This window comes from Rhinatrema bivittatum, chromosome 2, assembly GCF_901001135.1.
Source record: "Rhinatrema bivittatum chromosome 2, aRhiBiv1.1, whole genome shotgun sequence".
NCBI lineage: Eukaryota > Metazoa > Chordata > Amphibia > Gymnophiona > Rhinatrematidae > Rhinatrema > Rhinatrema bivittatum.
The window spans coordinates 821705573-821724081 of NC_042616.1; the positions used below are offsets into that span (position 1 = coordinate 821705573).

General features: G+C 44.2%; 1 protein-coding gene and 1 non-coding gene across 5 annotated transcripts in view; one reads left to right on the forward strand and one right to left on the reverse strand.

The window, feature by feature from the left end:
• Positions 1–10168, forward strand: part of MAPK15 (mitogen-activated protein kinase 15) — a 362466-nt gene extending 352298 nt beyond the window's left edge. For all 4 annotated transcript variants that reach the window (XM_029592333.1, XM_029592334.1, XM_029592335.1 and 1 more), the window contains one exon: positions 7370–10168. In XM_029592333.1, the coding sequence (XP_029448193.1) occupies positions 7370–7564 (195 nt within the window). In that variant the 3' untranslated portion in view covers positions 7565–10168. The remainder of the gene's footprint in view (positions 1–7369) is intronic.
• A 7970-nt stretch (positions 10169–18138) lies between these two features.
• Positions 18139–18221, reverse strand: TRNAS-AGA. The gene has a single exon. It is a non-coding gene; the product is annotated as a tRNA-Ser (tRNA).
• Positions 18222–18509: the final 288 nt, after the last annotated feature.

The following is an 18509-nucleotide window of genomic DNA, read 5'->3' on the forward strand; positions in this document are numbered from 1 at the left end:
TTTTACCCCTTAGGGGTCCCCTTATCAATATCTGTACTTCGCGGTCCAGAGGTAAGGTTTTACCCTTGTTGTGGTCGATTCCCATCGAGTTTCCCCTTTGTGACCTATTGGCCATCGACCGCACCATGGCTAAATTTTTGTCGAGGGCATGGCTTCGAGTTTTCGTCGGTGCCCCGATTGTCCTTGGACAATGTCCATCACAGACCCACATAGAGTTTGTGTCTTGTGCTTGGGGGCCGACCATGATACCCTAACTTGCACCAAATGTGCCCAAATGATGCCGAAGGGCCGTAAAGCCCGTTTAGAGAAGATGGAGTTTCTTTTTCATTCAAAACTCCCAACTCCATCGACCACTTTGACTTCGACTGAGCCGATGCCATCGACCTCTCGCCAGCAGCGAGACACCGGTGCTGTTCGTCCGGCTTTGACTTCGATTTCCTCCTCGCCTCAGGAAAACATCGTGAAAAGCGTTGACACCAGCATCGGAAGGCTCAGTCTGCTGAACCAGGCAAACCCTTGGCATCGCCGTCGACAGAGCCACTGACAAAGAAATCCCATCCAGAGAAGGCCCCATCCTCCTCCACAACCGGGTCACTGAGGTGTTCCCCACCTTCATTGGTGCAGGGAGCCGTGATTCCACTTTCACCAGTGGACCCTCCGGCTACGGCAGTACTGCCTCCTACTCCGGTGCCGGGGTTCCATGCCCCAGGCTTCCACAAGGAATTGGATCGGATGATCCAAGTGCCATCGGTTAAGCACTGCATGGCTTCCAGCCTCCATCGATACCGATACTGGTGCCCAAGCCGGTCACGATCAGATTTCCATGGCGCTCGCACCACTACGGGGTAGATTGGATGCGTTGCTCGGTGCCCTTCCACCGCTGGAACCGAGAACACCTGTATGTCCTCTTCCTTCGATGCCCATATCTGTGTCATCAGAAGACGAAGAAAACACCGATACCCACACTGCCGTCTGGAATCATGCCACCAACTCATCCATCAATGTCACCGGTTCCATCAGTTCCTCCATCGATGCCGTTGGTGCCTCTATCGATGCCATCGGTGCCACCTCCGGTGCCATCGATGCCTAGGCCTGGGCCTTCAGGATTAGCACCTTTTCTCCCTTCTGAAGATCCTCACTGAGCTGGTGATCAACCTTATGATTCTTGGACTGACGATACTTCCCAGGATACCGATGATCTACCTTCAGAGCCCTCCCCTCCTGAATAGAGAAGGTGTTCTCCTCCAGAGGATTTATCCTTCATCAATTTCATTAAAGAAATGTCTGAAAAAATTCCATTTCAGCTTCAGACAGAAGAAAATTCAAGGCACAAGATGCTAGAAGTGCTCCAGTTTCTTGATGCTCCTAAGGAGATCCCCAGTCATGAAATCCTCATTGACCTCCTGAAGAGGAATCGAGAGCATCCAGGTTCGGTGCCTCCTTGTGCAATTTGCTCCTGGATTTCAAATGTCACAACTGGATCATCACTCTGTGCTTGTGGATTCAGCCCAGAAAAACGCTCGACGTTCCAAACCTCATTCCTCCATACCTTCTTTAAAGGAACAGAAATACCTAGATGCTTTTGGCAGACGGGTTTTTCATGGCTCAATGCTTATATCTCGCATTGCTTCCTACCAGTTGTACATGACCCAGTATAACAGAAACCTTTATAAGAAGATACAGGATTTCTCTGAATCCTTACCTGATCAACTCCAGGACGAGCTTAATGCTCTAGCTCAGAAAGGCCTGAATGCTTGTAAGCATGAGGTCCGCGCTGCGTGCGGCATATTTGACACTGCCTCTAGGGTGTCCACAGTGGGGATTAGTGCAAGAAGGTGGGCCTGGTTGAAATCCTCCGACCTCAGACCAGAGGTACAGGACAGGTTGGCTGATCTGCCATGTGCTGGTGATAATCTCTTCGGAGACAAAATTCAGGAGACTGTGGCGCAGCTAAAAGACCATCATGAAACGCTGCAGCAACTTTCTTCAGTGCCTGCTGACTTCTCATCCACCTCCAAGAGGACATTCAGGCGAGATGTTAAGTGACCAGTCTATAAACCAAGAAGGTTTTATCCTCCGGCTTCCCGAGGTCGCCCTTCCAAGCATTATCAAAAAGGTCAGTCCAGGCAGTCCCGAATTCTGAAGACCCAACCTGCTCCTCAGCCAGGACCAGTGTCAGGGTTTTGACTCCTTCCTGGAGAGCATAAGCCAACCTCCTCTTCCATCACTACCGGTCGGCGGTCGGTTGTGCCACTTCACCAACACTTGGCACACAGTCACCACCGGTCAATGGGTACTTGCAGTGGTCACTCAGGGTTACCACCTCAACTTCCTGACTGTACCGGCGGACTCCCCACCTCAGCTGATATGGTGGGGATCATCCGACCACTCTCTTCTTCTAGAACAGGAGGTATCAACCCTTCTCCAGTCCCGGGCAATAGAACCAGTGCCCCTCTCCCAAAGGGGGCAGGGGTTCTATTCCCGGTATTGCCTCATCCCAAAAAAATCAGGTGAGTCCAATTCTGGACCTTCCCTGTACTTACCTGGATCAGTCCAGACCCTGGGTTATGTCACCAATCCAGCAGAGGGAGGCAGAAAAAACATTCTAATGACTCTGATGTATACCCTGGAGCACCACCTGCAGTCAATCAGCGCATACAGCACAAAACCCTCACAATAATACACAAATCCCTACACATAAGAACATAAGAAAATGCCATACTGGGTCAGACCAAGGGTTCATCAAGCCCAGCATCCTGTTTCCAACAGTGGCCAATCCAGGCCATAAGAACCTGGCAAGTACCCAAACACTAAGTCTCTTCCATGTAACCATTGCTAATGGCAGTGGCTATTCTCTAAGTGAACTTAATAGCAGGTAATGGACTTCTCCTCCAAGAACTTATCCAATCCTTTTTTAAACACAGCTATACTAACTGCACTAACCACATCCTCTGGCAACAAATTCCAGAGTTTAATTGTGCGTTGAGTAAAAAAGAACTTTCTTCGATTAGTTTTAAATGTGCCCCATGCTAACTTCATGGAGTGCCCCCTAGTCTTTCTACTATCCGAAAGAGTAAATAACCGATTCACATCTACCCATTCTAGACCTCTCATGATTTTAAACACCTCTATCATATCCCCCCTCAGTCGTCTCTTCTCCAAGCTGAAAAGTCCTAACCTCTTTAGTCTTTCCTCATAGGGGAGCTGTTCTATTCCCCTTTATCATTTTGGTTGCCCTTCTCTGTACCTTCTCCATCGCAATTATATCTTTTTTGAGATGCGGTGACCAGAATTGTACACAGTATTCAAGGTGCGGTCTCACCATGGAGCGATACAGAGGCATTATGACATTTTCCGTTTTATTCACCATTCCCTTCCTAATAATTCCCAACATTCTGTTTGCTTTTTTGACTGCCGCAGCACACTGAGCCGATGATTTCAATGTGTTTATCCACTGGCCCCATAGCACCTTCTCATTCCGCAACACAAACAGACCCACCCGATCACGCTACCAAGCAACCTTAAACATTCCCTCACCCAGACTCACCCACTACAATGCCACCAGGGAACGCGCCCTATCCATTGCCGGCCCCACACTATGGCATTCTATGCCGGCTGACATACGCCAAGAACACTGCCTGAACAAATTTAAACAAAAACTAAAAATTTGGCTCTTCACACACGCATACTCATGATCTCAAGGACACCACACTACAGCCTATTACACTACCTTCCATCTTATAACACCCCACTCCCTGCCCTCTCAATAACCTATGCCCCCTTTACATACCCTAACACCTCACCACACAGTAGCTCTCCTCACGGAGAATACTAAACTCCACCTTACCCTAGTTTATCCTACTGAAAGCGGGCCAGTCCACACTCCCAATGATGATATGACATTATTTATACCAGTCATTTTATATATATATATGTACATTATTGTTATATTATTTAGCAACCCCCATTGGTCAAATTATAAACCTGCTACTGCTGCACGAAGCAAATATATTCTGCTTAGCTGTTTTGTTAAACCGTTAAATTGTTGTTATATTTATTCTGTAAAAAGCTGTTATATGGGTTACACTGTAAAGCTATGTTGCTGACTCCATGTTGACTGTAAACTGATATGATGTCCAACAACGAATATCGGTATAGAAAAACCTTAAATAAATAAATAAGGGATGGTCAGCGTGAAATAGGTGTGGCCAGTCTGTGCAGAATTAGTTTGAGGCATAGAACCCATCTCTAATCCCTCCTAGGGCCCATTATTTTTAGAAACATGATGGCAAAAAAAGATCATATGGCCCATCTAGTCTGCCCATCCGTCCAATGAATTCTAGCCCCTACAATTCTTATCACTGCCTCGGAGATCCCCTGTGTTTATCCTGTGCTTTCTTGAATTCAAATACTGTCTGTCTCCTCCACCTCCACTGGGAGGCCATTACATGCATCCACCATCCTCTCTTTAAAGAAATATTTCCTAAAATGTCTGCTGAGCCTACTCGCTTTCACTGTCAGCCCATGGACCCTTGTTCTAGAGCCTCCTTTCCATTGAAAGAAGCCTGCCTCCTGTGCATAGAAAACTGAGGAATTTAAATACCTCAATCATAGCTTCCCTTATTCATCTTTCCTCAAGGGGATACATGTTTAGATCTTTAAGTCTATCCTTATATGCTTTATAATGAAACCACTGATCATTGTTGTAGCTTCCCTGTGAACCGACTGCAATCAGTTAATATCTTCAAAAAGGGTTCTGGTTGCACTCTCTAATCTCACAGGAAATATCTCAGATTTGTGATGGGAAACCGGCACCTCCAGTATTTTGTTCTAGTTTTCGGCCTAGTGTCAGCTCCGCGTGTCTTCCAATGCCTTGATGTGGTGGCAATGCACCTATAGGTGCAAGCACTGTCTCCAGAATTATATAGGTCTCGCCAGGCACATATACAGGCTGCTTCTCAAAGATAAGATAAAATGGAAAAAAGGTTGGGTGCCCATTGGCACTTCTTGTTATTTCCCCTGTTTTCGTTCAGATTAGTCTGTAGCTAGGGATTCCCCACGTCTGCGTGTTCTCAAAGAAAGCAGAGTTTCTTACCTGTAATAAGTATATTCTCTGAGGATGTCTGCCTCCCCTTGAAGTGGCTCCTCTGCATGGACGCATGGGTTGTTGTCTTGCTCAGTGAGGCACAAAGTTGAGGACCATGCACCATTACATGATGGCAGCTACTTGTGAGGACTCTCATTCTGCCGTCCTCCGAGAACACCTGTGACAGGTAAGAGACTGTTTTCCAGAACATTGGGCTTTGATTTACAGTCTAATTTTATTTGTAAGGCAAATCTAAAAGACCTTTTTCAGAAGAGTTTAATAGTCAGAAGGTTAAGGATTTATTACATTTAGATAAACATTGAGGCTGAACTCTGTGAAGCACCTTAAAAGTTATCAATATAAAATCTTAAATGTAAAGCCTCATTATATTGGTACGCAATGCAAACTTTAGAGAGGAAGGGAAATGAAGATATAGGCAGTGAGGCTGAGATGCTTTCAGAGAGCATAGTGATGGCTGGATGAGATAAATCTTTGAAACTCCAGAGCATTGGAGGGCCGAGGAGGTGAAGAATGTAGAGGATGGGGACAGATAACTTGATGTTTGGAATGATTTGCAGTGCTGCATCTGGAAAAGGGAGTGTAGTGATTATTTTTATGTATATTTAATTATGTATGTTATGATGTATCTCGCAGGGAGCAAGCTTATGTCACAAAAGTATTAATTTACACCCTATATGCCCCCTCTCACACAGACCTAATATCCTCTCTCCTAACATGCCCTTTTACCCTCACGTTTATATAATTCCCTTCCAGTTTTGATATACCCTTTATACTCTCTACCTTCCCATTCTATTTTCATTTCTTCCCACATGTTTTACATAAGTTACACTGCCTCTCTCTAACTCCTCCTCCAAAGGTTATTTAAAGTTGTCATTAGTTCTCCCATGTTATCTTCCTTATTTTTACATGTTATTTTGTTACCTCCATATATTTTGCTTTGTTTAATGTATAACGCCTTGGCGTTTGTTCTTGTTCTCTGTACACCGACGTGATATCTTTGATAAGCGGCGGTATATAAAAACCAATAAATAAATAATTATATATGTTATGATGTATCTCACAGGGAGCAAGTTTATGTCACAAAATTATTCAGAATAGTTAAATCTGAAACGGATTGTGATAAATTGCAGGAGGATTTTGTGAGACTGGAAGATTGGGCATCCAAATGGCAGATGAAATTTAATGTGGATAAGTGCAAGGTGATGCATATAGGGAAAAATAACCCTTGCTGTAGTTACACAATGTTAGGTTCCATATTAGGAGCTACCACCCAGGAAAAAGATGTGGGTGTCATTGTGCCTAATACACTAAAATCATCGGCTCAGTGTGCTGCAGCAGTCAAAAAGCAAACAAAATGTTGGGAATTATTAGAAAGGGAATGGTGAATAAAATGGAAAATGTCATAATGCCTCTGCATCGCTCCATGGTGAGACTGTACCTTGAATACTGTGTACAGTTCTGGTCGCCGCATCTCAAAAAAGATATAGATGCATTGGAGAAGGTACAGAGAAGGGCAACCAAAATGATAAAGGGGATGGAACAGCTCCCCTATGAGGAAAGGCTGAAGAGGTTAGGGCTGTTCAGCTTGAAGAAGAGACGGCTGAGGGGGGGATATGATAGAGGTGTTTAAGATCATGAGAGGTCTTGAATGGGCAAATGTGACTCTGTTTACTCTTTCAGATAATACAAGGACTAGGGGATACTCCGTGAAGTTAGCAAATAGCACATTTAAAACAAATCAGAAAAGTCACTCCGCACACAGTTAAGTTCAGGAATTCATTGCCAGAGGATGTGGTTAAGACAGTTAACATAGCTGGGTTTAAAAAACGATTTGGACAAGTTCCTGGATGAGAAGTCCATAAACTGCTATTAATCAAATTGAATTAGGGAATAGCCACTGCTTGTTACTGGCATTAGTAACATGGGATTATGACAACTTTTTATGTTCTTATGTGGACCTGCGGGTTTAAATGTGCCAAAAATCAATAGTGAAAGAGAATGAAATGCTCCTGACCTAAGATAGTCCTATGGTGTATACCTCATGGCGTGAGGGAGTACAGGATGGCAGAAGCCCTTGTTCCGGTGGCTCCTTGTGTCTTCAGGAGTCCACAGCTAAGACATCAGGGAGAAGTATGCAGATGGTTGAAGGAGCACGGGGCGGCAGACATGCAATCTCTGGGCTACTGTGCTCCTGGGGTGGTTTTATGCCCACAGTGCTGACTGGCATGACGCATCTAATCAAATCTCTTCTTTCCTGTGCAGAATCAGAGGACACCTCCATTTCAGAGCAAAGAAACGCATCCCGTTCAGAAGTTCAGTAAGAAGATGTTCCAAGTTACCTCCAACGTGGGAGCAGCAGGGGACCCCAAGGCAAATCTGCAGAGTTACACGCAGGCCTACGGGACCATCAGCAAGGCAGCCCTGCAGAGCCTTCCCTTACGGAGCACCTCGCCCTAGGAAGGATGGCGGCAGCAGAGAAGCGAGGATGTTCTCTCTCGCCACTGTCAGAGGCCAGGGAATGAGAACCGACGTCCCGAATCATCAGAAGCAGACGCAGCCATTGTGCACAATTCCAGGACATGCCCCATGGACGAACACGCAGCCAGGATGCTCTGACAGGGAGCCTCTTACAGAGGTTTTATTTTTACTTTTCCTTCTCCCACACGTACTGTCCAACAGAACTGGGTTTAGTTTGTTTTTTATAATTGGGTAGCAGACCTTTTAAACACCAGAAACATTCAGGAAATGTATGGCCAGGTTTCCCATGGTGGCTTAAAATCCGCAGCTGCTTTTCTTACCCTCACCATTCTACTTCTTGCAGGCTGGTCTGCCTTTCTACATTCCCCAGAAGTTTAAATATCTCCTTAACTGGCGTCCAGGCAGTGAGCAGTTGCTCTTCCCTTTTTGGAGCCAGCTAGAAAAGGTGGGATTTGTAACCTCTTCGTGCGCTCTCTCTATAATCCCATGACATTGTACCCCGATGATCAGACAGGCAGAGCCATGGCAGATATTCCCAGAGTCCAGGGCTGGCACTCTGAGAAGTGATGCAGGTGACAGGGACTGACTAGCAGGCCGATGCAGAAAGCTGCGTTCAACTGAACACAATTTTACCTACCCCTGAATGCACATTTAACATGTGTTACAGCACAGAGTTTTATGTGCACAAGATGTGTCCTGAAACCCCCCATGCAAATGAGGGCGTTAAGCAGTACTCCCCGGTGCTTGCAGGTGCGCTGGTCCTGACCCAGTGCTGGAAAATTAACTCTTGCAGGGCGATAAAATAAGATGCACACTAAGCTTGCATTTCAACTCACATTTTGTCAGCATAAACCTTATTGCCGATGCAAAAAGGAGTTTTACACTCAAAAAATATGCTTTATGTATAAACGTTTTTATTGCAATTTGTCCAAACAAGATACATAACCGCGGGGGGTGGTGTAGTCTGATACACTCCCCCATACCAAGGTTATTACCCAACCACCCCCTGCAGGTACCATTTCTGTGTCAAAGAGATGAGCAATCGGATCATTAAGCATAACTAAGACTCCCACGGCGCTTCTGGCACGATGTGGAAGTGCCTGTATATACAAGTCCCTTGTTGATAGAAAACCTCTCCCATGCAGAGGTGAGAGCTGCTGGAAAGTAAAGGATCTTACTCGCTTCCCCGCAAGACAGGCTTTCTGTATCAATAAGCGAGTGCCAGGATCTCGTATTCACAGGGGAGCGATACAGCAAGGAGGAGCCACAGCAGGGCTACTGGAATGGAGACATGCAAAATTGTCTGTGTCCAGCTTAGTGCCTTTGCATTGAAATCTCATGCAAATGAGGGTATTAAGTGGTACTCAGTGATGCACTCGACCTAACACGGATTTTCCTAATGCTGGAAACTTTACCCCTGGTCAGAGGTGAAGCAAAGTTTCCAGCACTGAGGGCAGGTACCCCAGAAAGAGACTCTACGCATCCTGAAACTTTCCTGTATGGTGCCCTATTCCGGTAACCTGCAGCAGCCCTCAACTGGCTCAGGTTTGGCATTGGTTCACTGCTGCTTTAAAATGATTGGTAGGGGGAGGGAGAGAGAGGAAGCGGGTGGCAGAGACAGGGAAGGAGGGAACTGTGGAGCCTGTGCTGAACACAGTGCATTAGCATTGCATTAGTTTATCTGTGTATTAAGACACTTTGCAGTGGATCTCAATGCACATTTATCACAGATTATTGCATCGGCCTGCTGGTCAGGCACTGGAAAATCAGGTGGTGCCGTCACCGCAGCTCTGGCAGAAGAGAGAGAAAGGTGCAGGGAAGGAGGAAGCACAGGGTTGGCAACTAGAACAAGAGAAGGAAGAGGATAGGATGAGACAGTGGACCCTGGGTGCCTCCATCATGTATGAAAGCATGGAAACCTTTGCACTGCTCCACAGCCCCTCTATGCATGAGTCAGCAGAGCCCCTGCATGCTGTGCAAGGCCAGCCTGGCCTCCTATTTTGGGGGGAGCTCAACCTACAATGTAGGTGCTGCCAGGATCAGGGCATTAGTGAGGTTAATTGGAAATCTATAGGAAAAGCTGACGTCTGCAGGTGCCACAGGAGAGTCACACTGGAGATTCTGGGGCGGCACCCGTCCCCCACACCTCTCAAGTTAAAATGTGCATGAAAGTGAGCAGAATGATTAACCGAGGCAGACACTGGGGGAACGTGAAGGAAAAACTGCTGACCACATCCCCCCGTGAGCCTGAAAAAGTGAGTGTTAATTTCTAGTCCATCCTTATTATCCACAGGGTTTTACAAATGCCCTGAATTGGAAAAATGATTAATCCCATGGGAATGCAAACCATTTTATTCAGTTACAGATGCCCCCCTTGTACCTTCTATCAGGACAGTCTGAAAGCCTGGAAATGATCACATCTCCCCTCGTGTTCCTGGAAGCAGGTCCTACAAAGGGAGGTACACTCTGTGTCCCTCGGCAGGAGGAGTGGCACTGCTGTAACTTTATTTTAATGAATAAGTATGAGCAAAGATCTTGTTATGTTTGTAATTTTACATCATAAAAACCTAACTTGCAATCTCATTTCCATTCAAGTGTGGTTAATGCCCTTTTCATCCTATTTCATCTCATTCCATGTCCTCTGACCTTTTAATTATGGCTTCCTTGTCAGTAATGCCTCCATCAATAGTGCCATGGTATTCATTCCTTCTTCAAACTTTGCACCCCATTCTTTCTACTGCAGCACCTGTGTCATATGAAACAGACATCACTTCCTACCTCCTCCAGCAGCCTGCTCATGCAGCTTATATAAAAACCTGACCACTCCTGCCCCAAAAATCACATCCACTATTCCATCCAACATCTCAATGCAACTTGTATTCATAAGACCCTCACCACTCCCCCACACACTATTCCATCCATCATCTCATGCAACTTATATTCATAAGACCCTCACCAATCCTCACCATGCACACTATTCCATCCATCATCTCATGCAACTTGTATTCATAAGACCCTCACCACTCCCCCACACACACTATTCCATCCATCATCTCATGCAACTTATATTCATAAGACCCTCACCAATCCTCACCATGCACACTATTCCATTCATCATCTCATGCAACTTATATTCATAAGACCCTCACCAATCCTCACCATGCACACTATTCCATCCATCATCTCATGCAACTTATATTCATAAGACCCTCACCACTCCTCACCATGCACACTATTCCATCCATCATCTCATGCAACTTATATTCATAAGACCCTCACCACTCCCCCACGCACACTATTCCGTGCATCATCTCATGCAACTTATATTCATAAGACGCTCCCCACTCCCCACACACACTATTCCATCCATCATCTCATGCAACTTATATTCATAAGACCCTCACCACGCCCCCACACACTATTCCATCCATCATCTCATGCAACTTATATTCATAAGACCCTCACCACTCCCCCACACACACTTCCATCCATCATCTCATGCAACTTATATTCATAAGACCCTCACCATGCCCCCACACACTATTCCATCCATCATCTCATGCAACTTATATTCATAAGACCCTCACCACTCCCCCCACACACTATTCCATCATTTCATGCAAGTTATATTCATAAGATCCTCACCAATCCTCACCATGCACACTATTCCATCCATCATCTCATGCAACTTATATTCATAAGACCCTCACCACGCCCCCACACACTATTCCATCCATCATCTCATGCAACTTATATTCATAAGACCCTCACCAATCCTCACCATGCACACTATTCCATCCATCATCTCATGCAACTTATATTCATAAGACCCTCACCACTCCCCCACACACACTATTCCATCCATCATCTCATGCAACTTATATTCATAAGACCCTCACCATGCCCCCCACACACTATTCCATCCATCATCTCATGCAACTTATATTCATAAGACCCTCACCACTCCCCCCCACACACTATTCCATCATCTCATGCAAGTTATATTCATAAGATCCTCACCAATCCTCACCATGCACACTATTCCATCCATCATCTCATGCAACTTATATTCATAAGACCCTCACCACTCCCCCACACACTATTCCATCCATCATCTCATGCAACTTATATTCATAAGACCCTCACCATGCCCCCACACACTATTCCATCATCTCATGCAACTTATATTCATAAGATCCTCACCAATCCTCACCATGCACACTATTCCATCCATCATCTCATGCAACTTATATTCATAAGACCCTCACCATGCCCCCACACACTATTCCATCATCTCATGCAAGTTATATTCATAAGATCCTCACCAATCCTCACCATGCACACTATTCCATCCATCATCTCATGCAACTTATATTCATAAGACCCTCACCACTCCCCCACACACACTATTCCATCCATCATCTCATGCAACTTATATTCATAAGACCCTCACCATGCCCCCACACACTATTCCATCCATCATCTCATGCAACTTATATTCATAAGACCCTCACCACTCCCCCCACACACTATTCCATCATCTCATGCAAGTTATATTCATAAGATCCTCACCAATCCTCACCATGCACACTATTCCATCCATCATCTCATGCAACTTATATTCATAAGACCCTCACCACGCCCCCACACACTATTCCATCCATCATCTCATGCAACTTATATTCATAAGACCCTCACCAATCCTCACCATGCACACTATTCCATCCATCATCTCATGCAACTTATATTCATAAGACCCTCACCACTCCCCCACGTATACTATTCCGTGCATCATCTCATGCAACTTATATTCATAAGACCCTCACCACTCCCCCACACACACTTCCATGCATCATCTCATGCAACTTATATTCATAAGACCCTCACCACACACTATTCCATCCATCATCTCATGAAACTTGTATTCATAAGACCCTCACCACTCCCCCACACACACTATTCCATCCATCATCTCATGCAACTTATATTCATAAGACGCTCCCCACTCCCCACACACACTATTCCAGCCATCATCTCATGCAACTTGTATTCATAAGACCCTCACCACTCCCCCACACACACTATTCCATCCATCATCTCATGCAACTTATATTCATAAGACCCTCACCAATCCTCACCATGCACACTATTCCATCCATCATCTCATGCAACTTATATTCATAAGACCCTCACCACTCCCCCACACACACTATTCCATCCATCATCTCATGCAACTTATATTCATAAGACCCTCACCATGCCCCCACACACTATTCCATCCGTCATCTCATGCAACTTATATTCATAAGACCCTCACCAGTCCCCCCACACACTATTCCATCATCTCATGCAAGTTATATTCATAAGATCCTCACCAATCCTCACCATGCACACTATTCCATCCATCATCTCATGCAACTTATATTCATAAGACCCTCACCACGCCCCCACACACTATTCCATCCATCATCTCATGCAACTTATATTCATAAGACCCTCACCATGCCCCCACACACTATTCCATCATCTCATGCAACTTATATTCATAAGACCCTCACCATTCCCCCACACACTATTCCATCATCTCATGCAAGTTATATTCATAAGATCCTCACCAATCCTCACCATGCACACTATTACATCCATCATCTCATGCAACTTATATTCATAAGACCCTCACCACTCCCCCACACACACTATTCCATCCATCATCTCATGCAACCTATATTCATAAGACACTCCCCACTCCCCACACACACTATTCCAGCCATCATCTCATGCAACTTGTATTCATAAGACCCTCACCACTCCCCCACACACACTATTTCATCCATCATCTCATGCAACTTATATTCATAAGACCCTCACCAATCCTCACCATGCACACTATTCCATCCATCATCTCATGCAACTTATATTCATAAGACCCTCACCACTCCCCCCACACACACTATTACATCCATCATCTCATGCAACTTATATTCATAAGACCCTCACCACTCCCCCACACACACTATTTCAACCATCATCTCATGCAACTTATATTCATAAGACCCTCACCACTCCCCCACACACACTATTCCATCCATCATCTCATGCAACTTATATTCATAAGACTTTCAACACTCCCCACCAGACACTATTTCAACCATCATCTCATGCAACTTATATTCATAAGACCCTCACCAATCCTCACCATGCACACTATTCCATCCATCATCTCATGCAACTTATATTCATAAAACCCTCACCACTCCCCCCACACACTATTCCATCCATCATCTCATGCAACTTATATTCATAAAACCCTCACCACTCCCCCCACACACTATTCCATCCATCATCTCATGTAACTTATATTCATAAGACCCTCACCACTCCCCCACCACACACTATTTCAACCATCAACTAATGCAACTTATATTCATAAGACCCTCACCACTCCCCCACACACACTATTTCAACCATCATCTCATGCAACTTATATTCATAAGACCCTCACCACTCCCCCACACACTATTCCATCCATCATCTCATGCAAGTTATATTCATAAGACTTTCAACACTCCCCACCACACACTACTTCAGCCATCATCCCATGCAACTTATATTCATAAGACCCTATCACTCCCCACCACCCACACTATTCCATCCAACATCTCATGCAATCATCCATTGTATCTGAAGACTGGAGGGTGGCTTATGTAACCCCAATATATAAAAAGAGCTCCAGGGGCGATCCGGGAAACTACAGACCAGTTAGCCTGACTTTAGTGTTAGGAAAAATAGTGGAAAATGTTCTAAAGTTCAAAATCACAGAACATATAGAAATTCATGGTTTAATGGAACAAAGTCAGCATGACTTTACCCAAGGCAAGTCTTGCCTCACAAATCTGCTTCACTTTTTTGAAGGGGTTAATAAACATGTAGATAAAGGTGAACCAGTAGATGTAGTGTATTTGGAATTTCAGAAGGCGTTTGACAAAGTTCCTCATGAGAGGCTTCTAGGAAAAGTAAAAAGTCATGGGATAGGTGGCGATGTCCTTTTGTGGATTACAAAGTGGTTAAAAGGAAAGAGAGCAGGATTAAATGGTCAATTTTATCAGTGGCAAAGGGTAAATAGTGTAGTGCTCAAGGATCTGTACTACAACCCAATCTTTTTAATATATATATATAAATGATCTGGAAAGGAATACAGCAAGTGAGCTCTTCAAATTTGCAGATACCAAGTTATTCAGAGTAGTTAAATCACAAGCAGATTATGATAAATTGTAGGAGGACCTTGCAAGACTGGAAGATTGGGCATCCAAATGGCAGATGAAATTTAATGTAGGTTATTTATTTATTTAAAGATTTTTATATACCGACAGCTGTTTTGCACATCGTATCGGTTTACAAATAACTTAGAACAATGATAACTTGAGTATCATTTAGGCATGGCCTTTACAATAAACATGAACAAGAAAAACATGAGAATAGTTAAATATAATCAACTGGGAGCAGCTTAACTGGGAGAAGGGGAATAAAAAATTATGAACAGAAGGCTATATACAAGATTGGAATACATGTTCGTTGCAGTCAATGAGTTTTTTAGGGGGAAAAAGGGGGAAATTGAATGGAAAATAGGTGGTACTGCTTAAATTAAAGGATTTGACATTAGGTTCATTTATATACAACAAATATCAAGACATTCAGAGAGATTGGAAATTTCCGGATAGCCTTTCGTTGTTATTTAACATTATGAATCGAGGTTTTTAGCAATTGGTCACAGAGGGGGTAGATATAGAGGGGAAGGTTTGTAGGAAGAGCCAGGTTTTAAGTTTTTTTTTAAATTTGGGTGTAGCAGTTTCAGTGCGTAGGTCAGGGGGCATGGAGTTCCAAAGGGTGGGGCCAGCAAGAGAGAAAGCTCTGTTTGTTGTGGAGATGAGTCTGGTGGATTTAATAGAGGGAGTGCAGAGGGTTCCTTGGTGGGAGGAGCGTGTTGGTCGTGTAGATGTGCGAGGAAGGAACGAAGGATTGATGCAGTGGGAGTGCTCGTTGGAGATGCTTTTGTGAATGAGGGTAAGAGTTTTGTAGAGGATACGTGACTGTATCGGTAGCCAATGTAGATTGATCAGAGTTGGAGTGATGTGATCCTTATTGGAGTTTGTGAGGATACGAGCTGTAGCATTCTGAAGGAGTTGAAGAGGTTTAGTGTGGGTAGCAGGGAGGCCAAGCAAAAGAGCTTGGCCTCCCTGCTACCCACAGATAATAGACTATTATCTACAGATAATAGACTGAAGTACTGTGCGGAAGTCAGAGAAATATAGCAGGGGTCTGAGTTTTTTAAGGGTTTGCAGCTTGAAGTAGCAGTTGCTGAGGATGAATTTGATGAAGGGTTTAAAGAAGAGTTGGTTATCAAGTATGACACCTAGGTTTCGAGTGTGGGTAGGGAAAGTAGAAGAAGAGAAGGAGGGAGGAATAGGGGTTGAAGAGTGTTTAGAGGAGATGATAAGGAGTTCAGTTTTTGGGGGGTTAAGAGCCAAGTGCATGCTGGTGAGAAGCTGGTTGATAGAGGCAAGGCATGCTTCCCAGTTTTGGAGAGCGGTAAGTAGGGAATTTGTGAAAGGGAAAAGAATTTGCACGTCATCTGCGTAGATGAAGTGCGTGATACCAAGATTAGAAAGGAGAGTGGTAAGAGGGAGCATATAAATGTTAAAACAGGGTAGAGGAGAGGGAGGAGCCTTGGGAGACACCACAATCAAGGTTGACAGGAATGGATTCTTTATTATCAGTGATGACTGTATAGTGGGGATTTTGAAGGTATGATTTTATCCAGGAGAGGGCAGTTCCAGAGATACTGATACTGATAAGGATGTTGTGATTAACAGTGTCGAAGGTAGCAGAAATATCTAGCATGGCAATGAGATAGGAGTTGCCGGAATCCATTCCTTTGATTATGATGTCTGTTAGGGAGAGGAGTACGGTTTCAGTGCTGAGGTGTTTCCGAAAACCATATTGTGTGGATGGGAGGATATTGTGTTGTTCTAGATAGTCGGAAAGGCGAGAGTTGACAAGCTTTTCAAGGACTTTGGAGAGGAAAGGGAGATTGGAAATGGGTCTGAGATTAGAAAGGTTAGTGGGATCAAGGGAGGGTTTTTTCAGGATAGGCTTAACCACAGCTTGTTTTAGGGAGTTGGGGACCGTGCCTTGTTCTAAGGAACGGTTCAGGATTTTAGAAAGAGGTGTGGCTATAGTTTTGGGAATAGAAAGTAAGTTTGGTGGGTATAGTTTCAAGGGGATGGGAAGAGGGTCTCATCTTTTTTAGGATGTTTTTGATTTCAAGGGAGGAGGAGAGTTCGAAGGATGAGAGTGAGGCAGACATGTTGGTGATGGGAAGTGTTATATTGTCTGTGTTAGGAGAGAATTTAGCAGTGATAGAGGACACTTTATTCTTAAAGAAAAGAGCCATTTCATTGCATCGTTTTTGTGAAATGGGTTCTTGTGGTAGTGTTAGATTGGGTCCTAGTGAGGTTAGAAATTAATGTAAAGAGGGCCTTGGCGTTATATTGGAAGTGGTGAATTTTCTTGGCATAGTATTCTCTTTTTGTTTTTAGCATAGCTTTCCTGTATTCATGCATGAGTTGGTAGTAGACAGTTTTAGTTGCGGGAGAGGGGTGTTTGCGCCACCATATTTCAGCTGTTCTGAGGTGGGTTTTAAGGTTCTTGAGTTCAGGAGAGAACCATGGTTCGGGAGAGAATCAAGGTAAGTGCAAGGTGATGCGTATGGGGAAAAATAACCCTTGCTGAAGTTACACGATGTTAGGTTCCATATCAGGAGCTACCACCTAGGAAAGAAATCTAGGCATCATAGTAGATAATACATTTAAATCGTCGGCTCAGTGTGCTGCAGCAATTAAAAAAAAAGCAATCAGAATGTTAGGAATTATTAGGAAGGGAATGGTTAATAAGATGGAAAATGTCATCATGCCCCTGTATTGCTCCATGGTGAGACCACACCTTGAATACTGTGTACAATTCTGATTGCTGCATCTCAAAAAAGATATAGATGCATTGGAGAAGGTACAGAGAAGGGCAACCAAAATGATAAAGGGGATGGAACAGCTCCCCTATGAGGAAAGGCTGAAGAGGTTAGGGCTGTTCAGCTTGGAGAAGAGACGGCTGAAGGGAGATATGATAGAGGTCTTTAAAATCGTGAAAGGACTAGAACGGGTAAATGTGAATTGGTTATTTACTCTTTTGGATTACAAAAGGACTAGGGGCATTCCATAAAGTTAGCAAGTAACACATTTAAAATTAATAGGAGAAAATTATTTCACTCAATGCACAGTTAAGCTGTGGAATTTGTTTCCAGAGGATGTGTTTAGTGAAGTTAGTGTAGCTGGGTTTAAAAAAGGTTTGAATAAGTTCTTGGAGAAGTCCATTAATTGCTATTAATTTAAGGAATAGCCACTGCTAAGAACATAAGAAATTGTCATATTGAGTGAGACCAAGGGTCCATCAAGCCCAGCATCCTGTTTCCAACAGAGGCCAATCCAAGAAGCTCTTGTAGCTGTAGTCAGCAGGGTTTGAACCTCCGCAGGGAAACCTCCCATGGATTTCTAATCCATCACTTTAACCACTCGGCCACGACTACCTCATATGGGGAAAAATAACCCAAGTTGTTACACAATGTTAGGTTCCATATTAGGAGCTACCACCCAGGAAAAAATATGGGCGCCATAGTTACTTTCATTAGTAACATGTGATCTACTTAGTGTCTGGGTACTTGCTACCTGAATTGGCCACTGTTGGAAACAGGATGCTGGGCTTGATGGACCCTTGGTCTGACCCAGTATGGCATGTTCTTATATTCATAAGACCCTCACCCCCCCCCCCCACCACACACTATTCCATCCATCATCTTAATCAACTTATATTCATA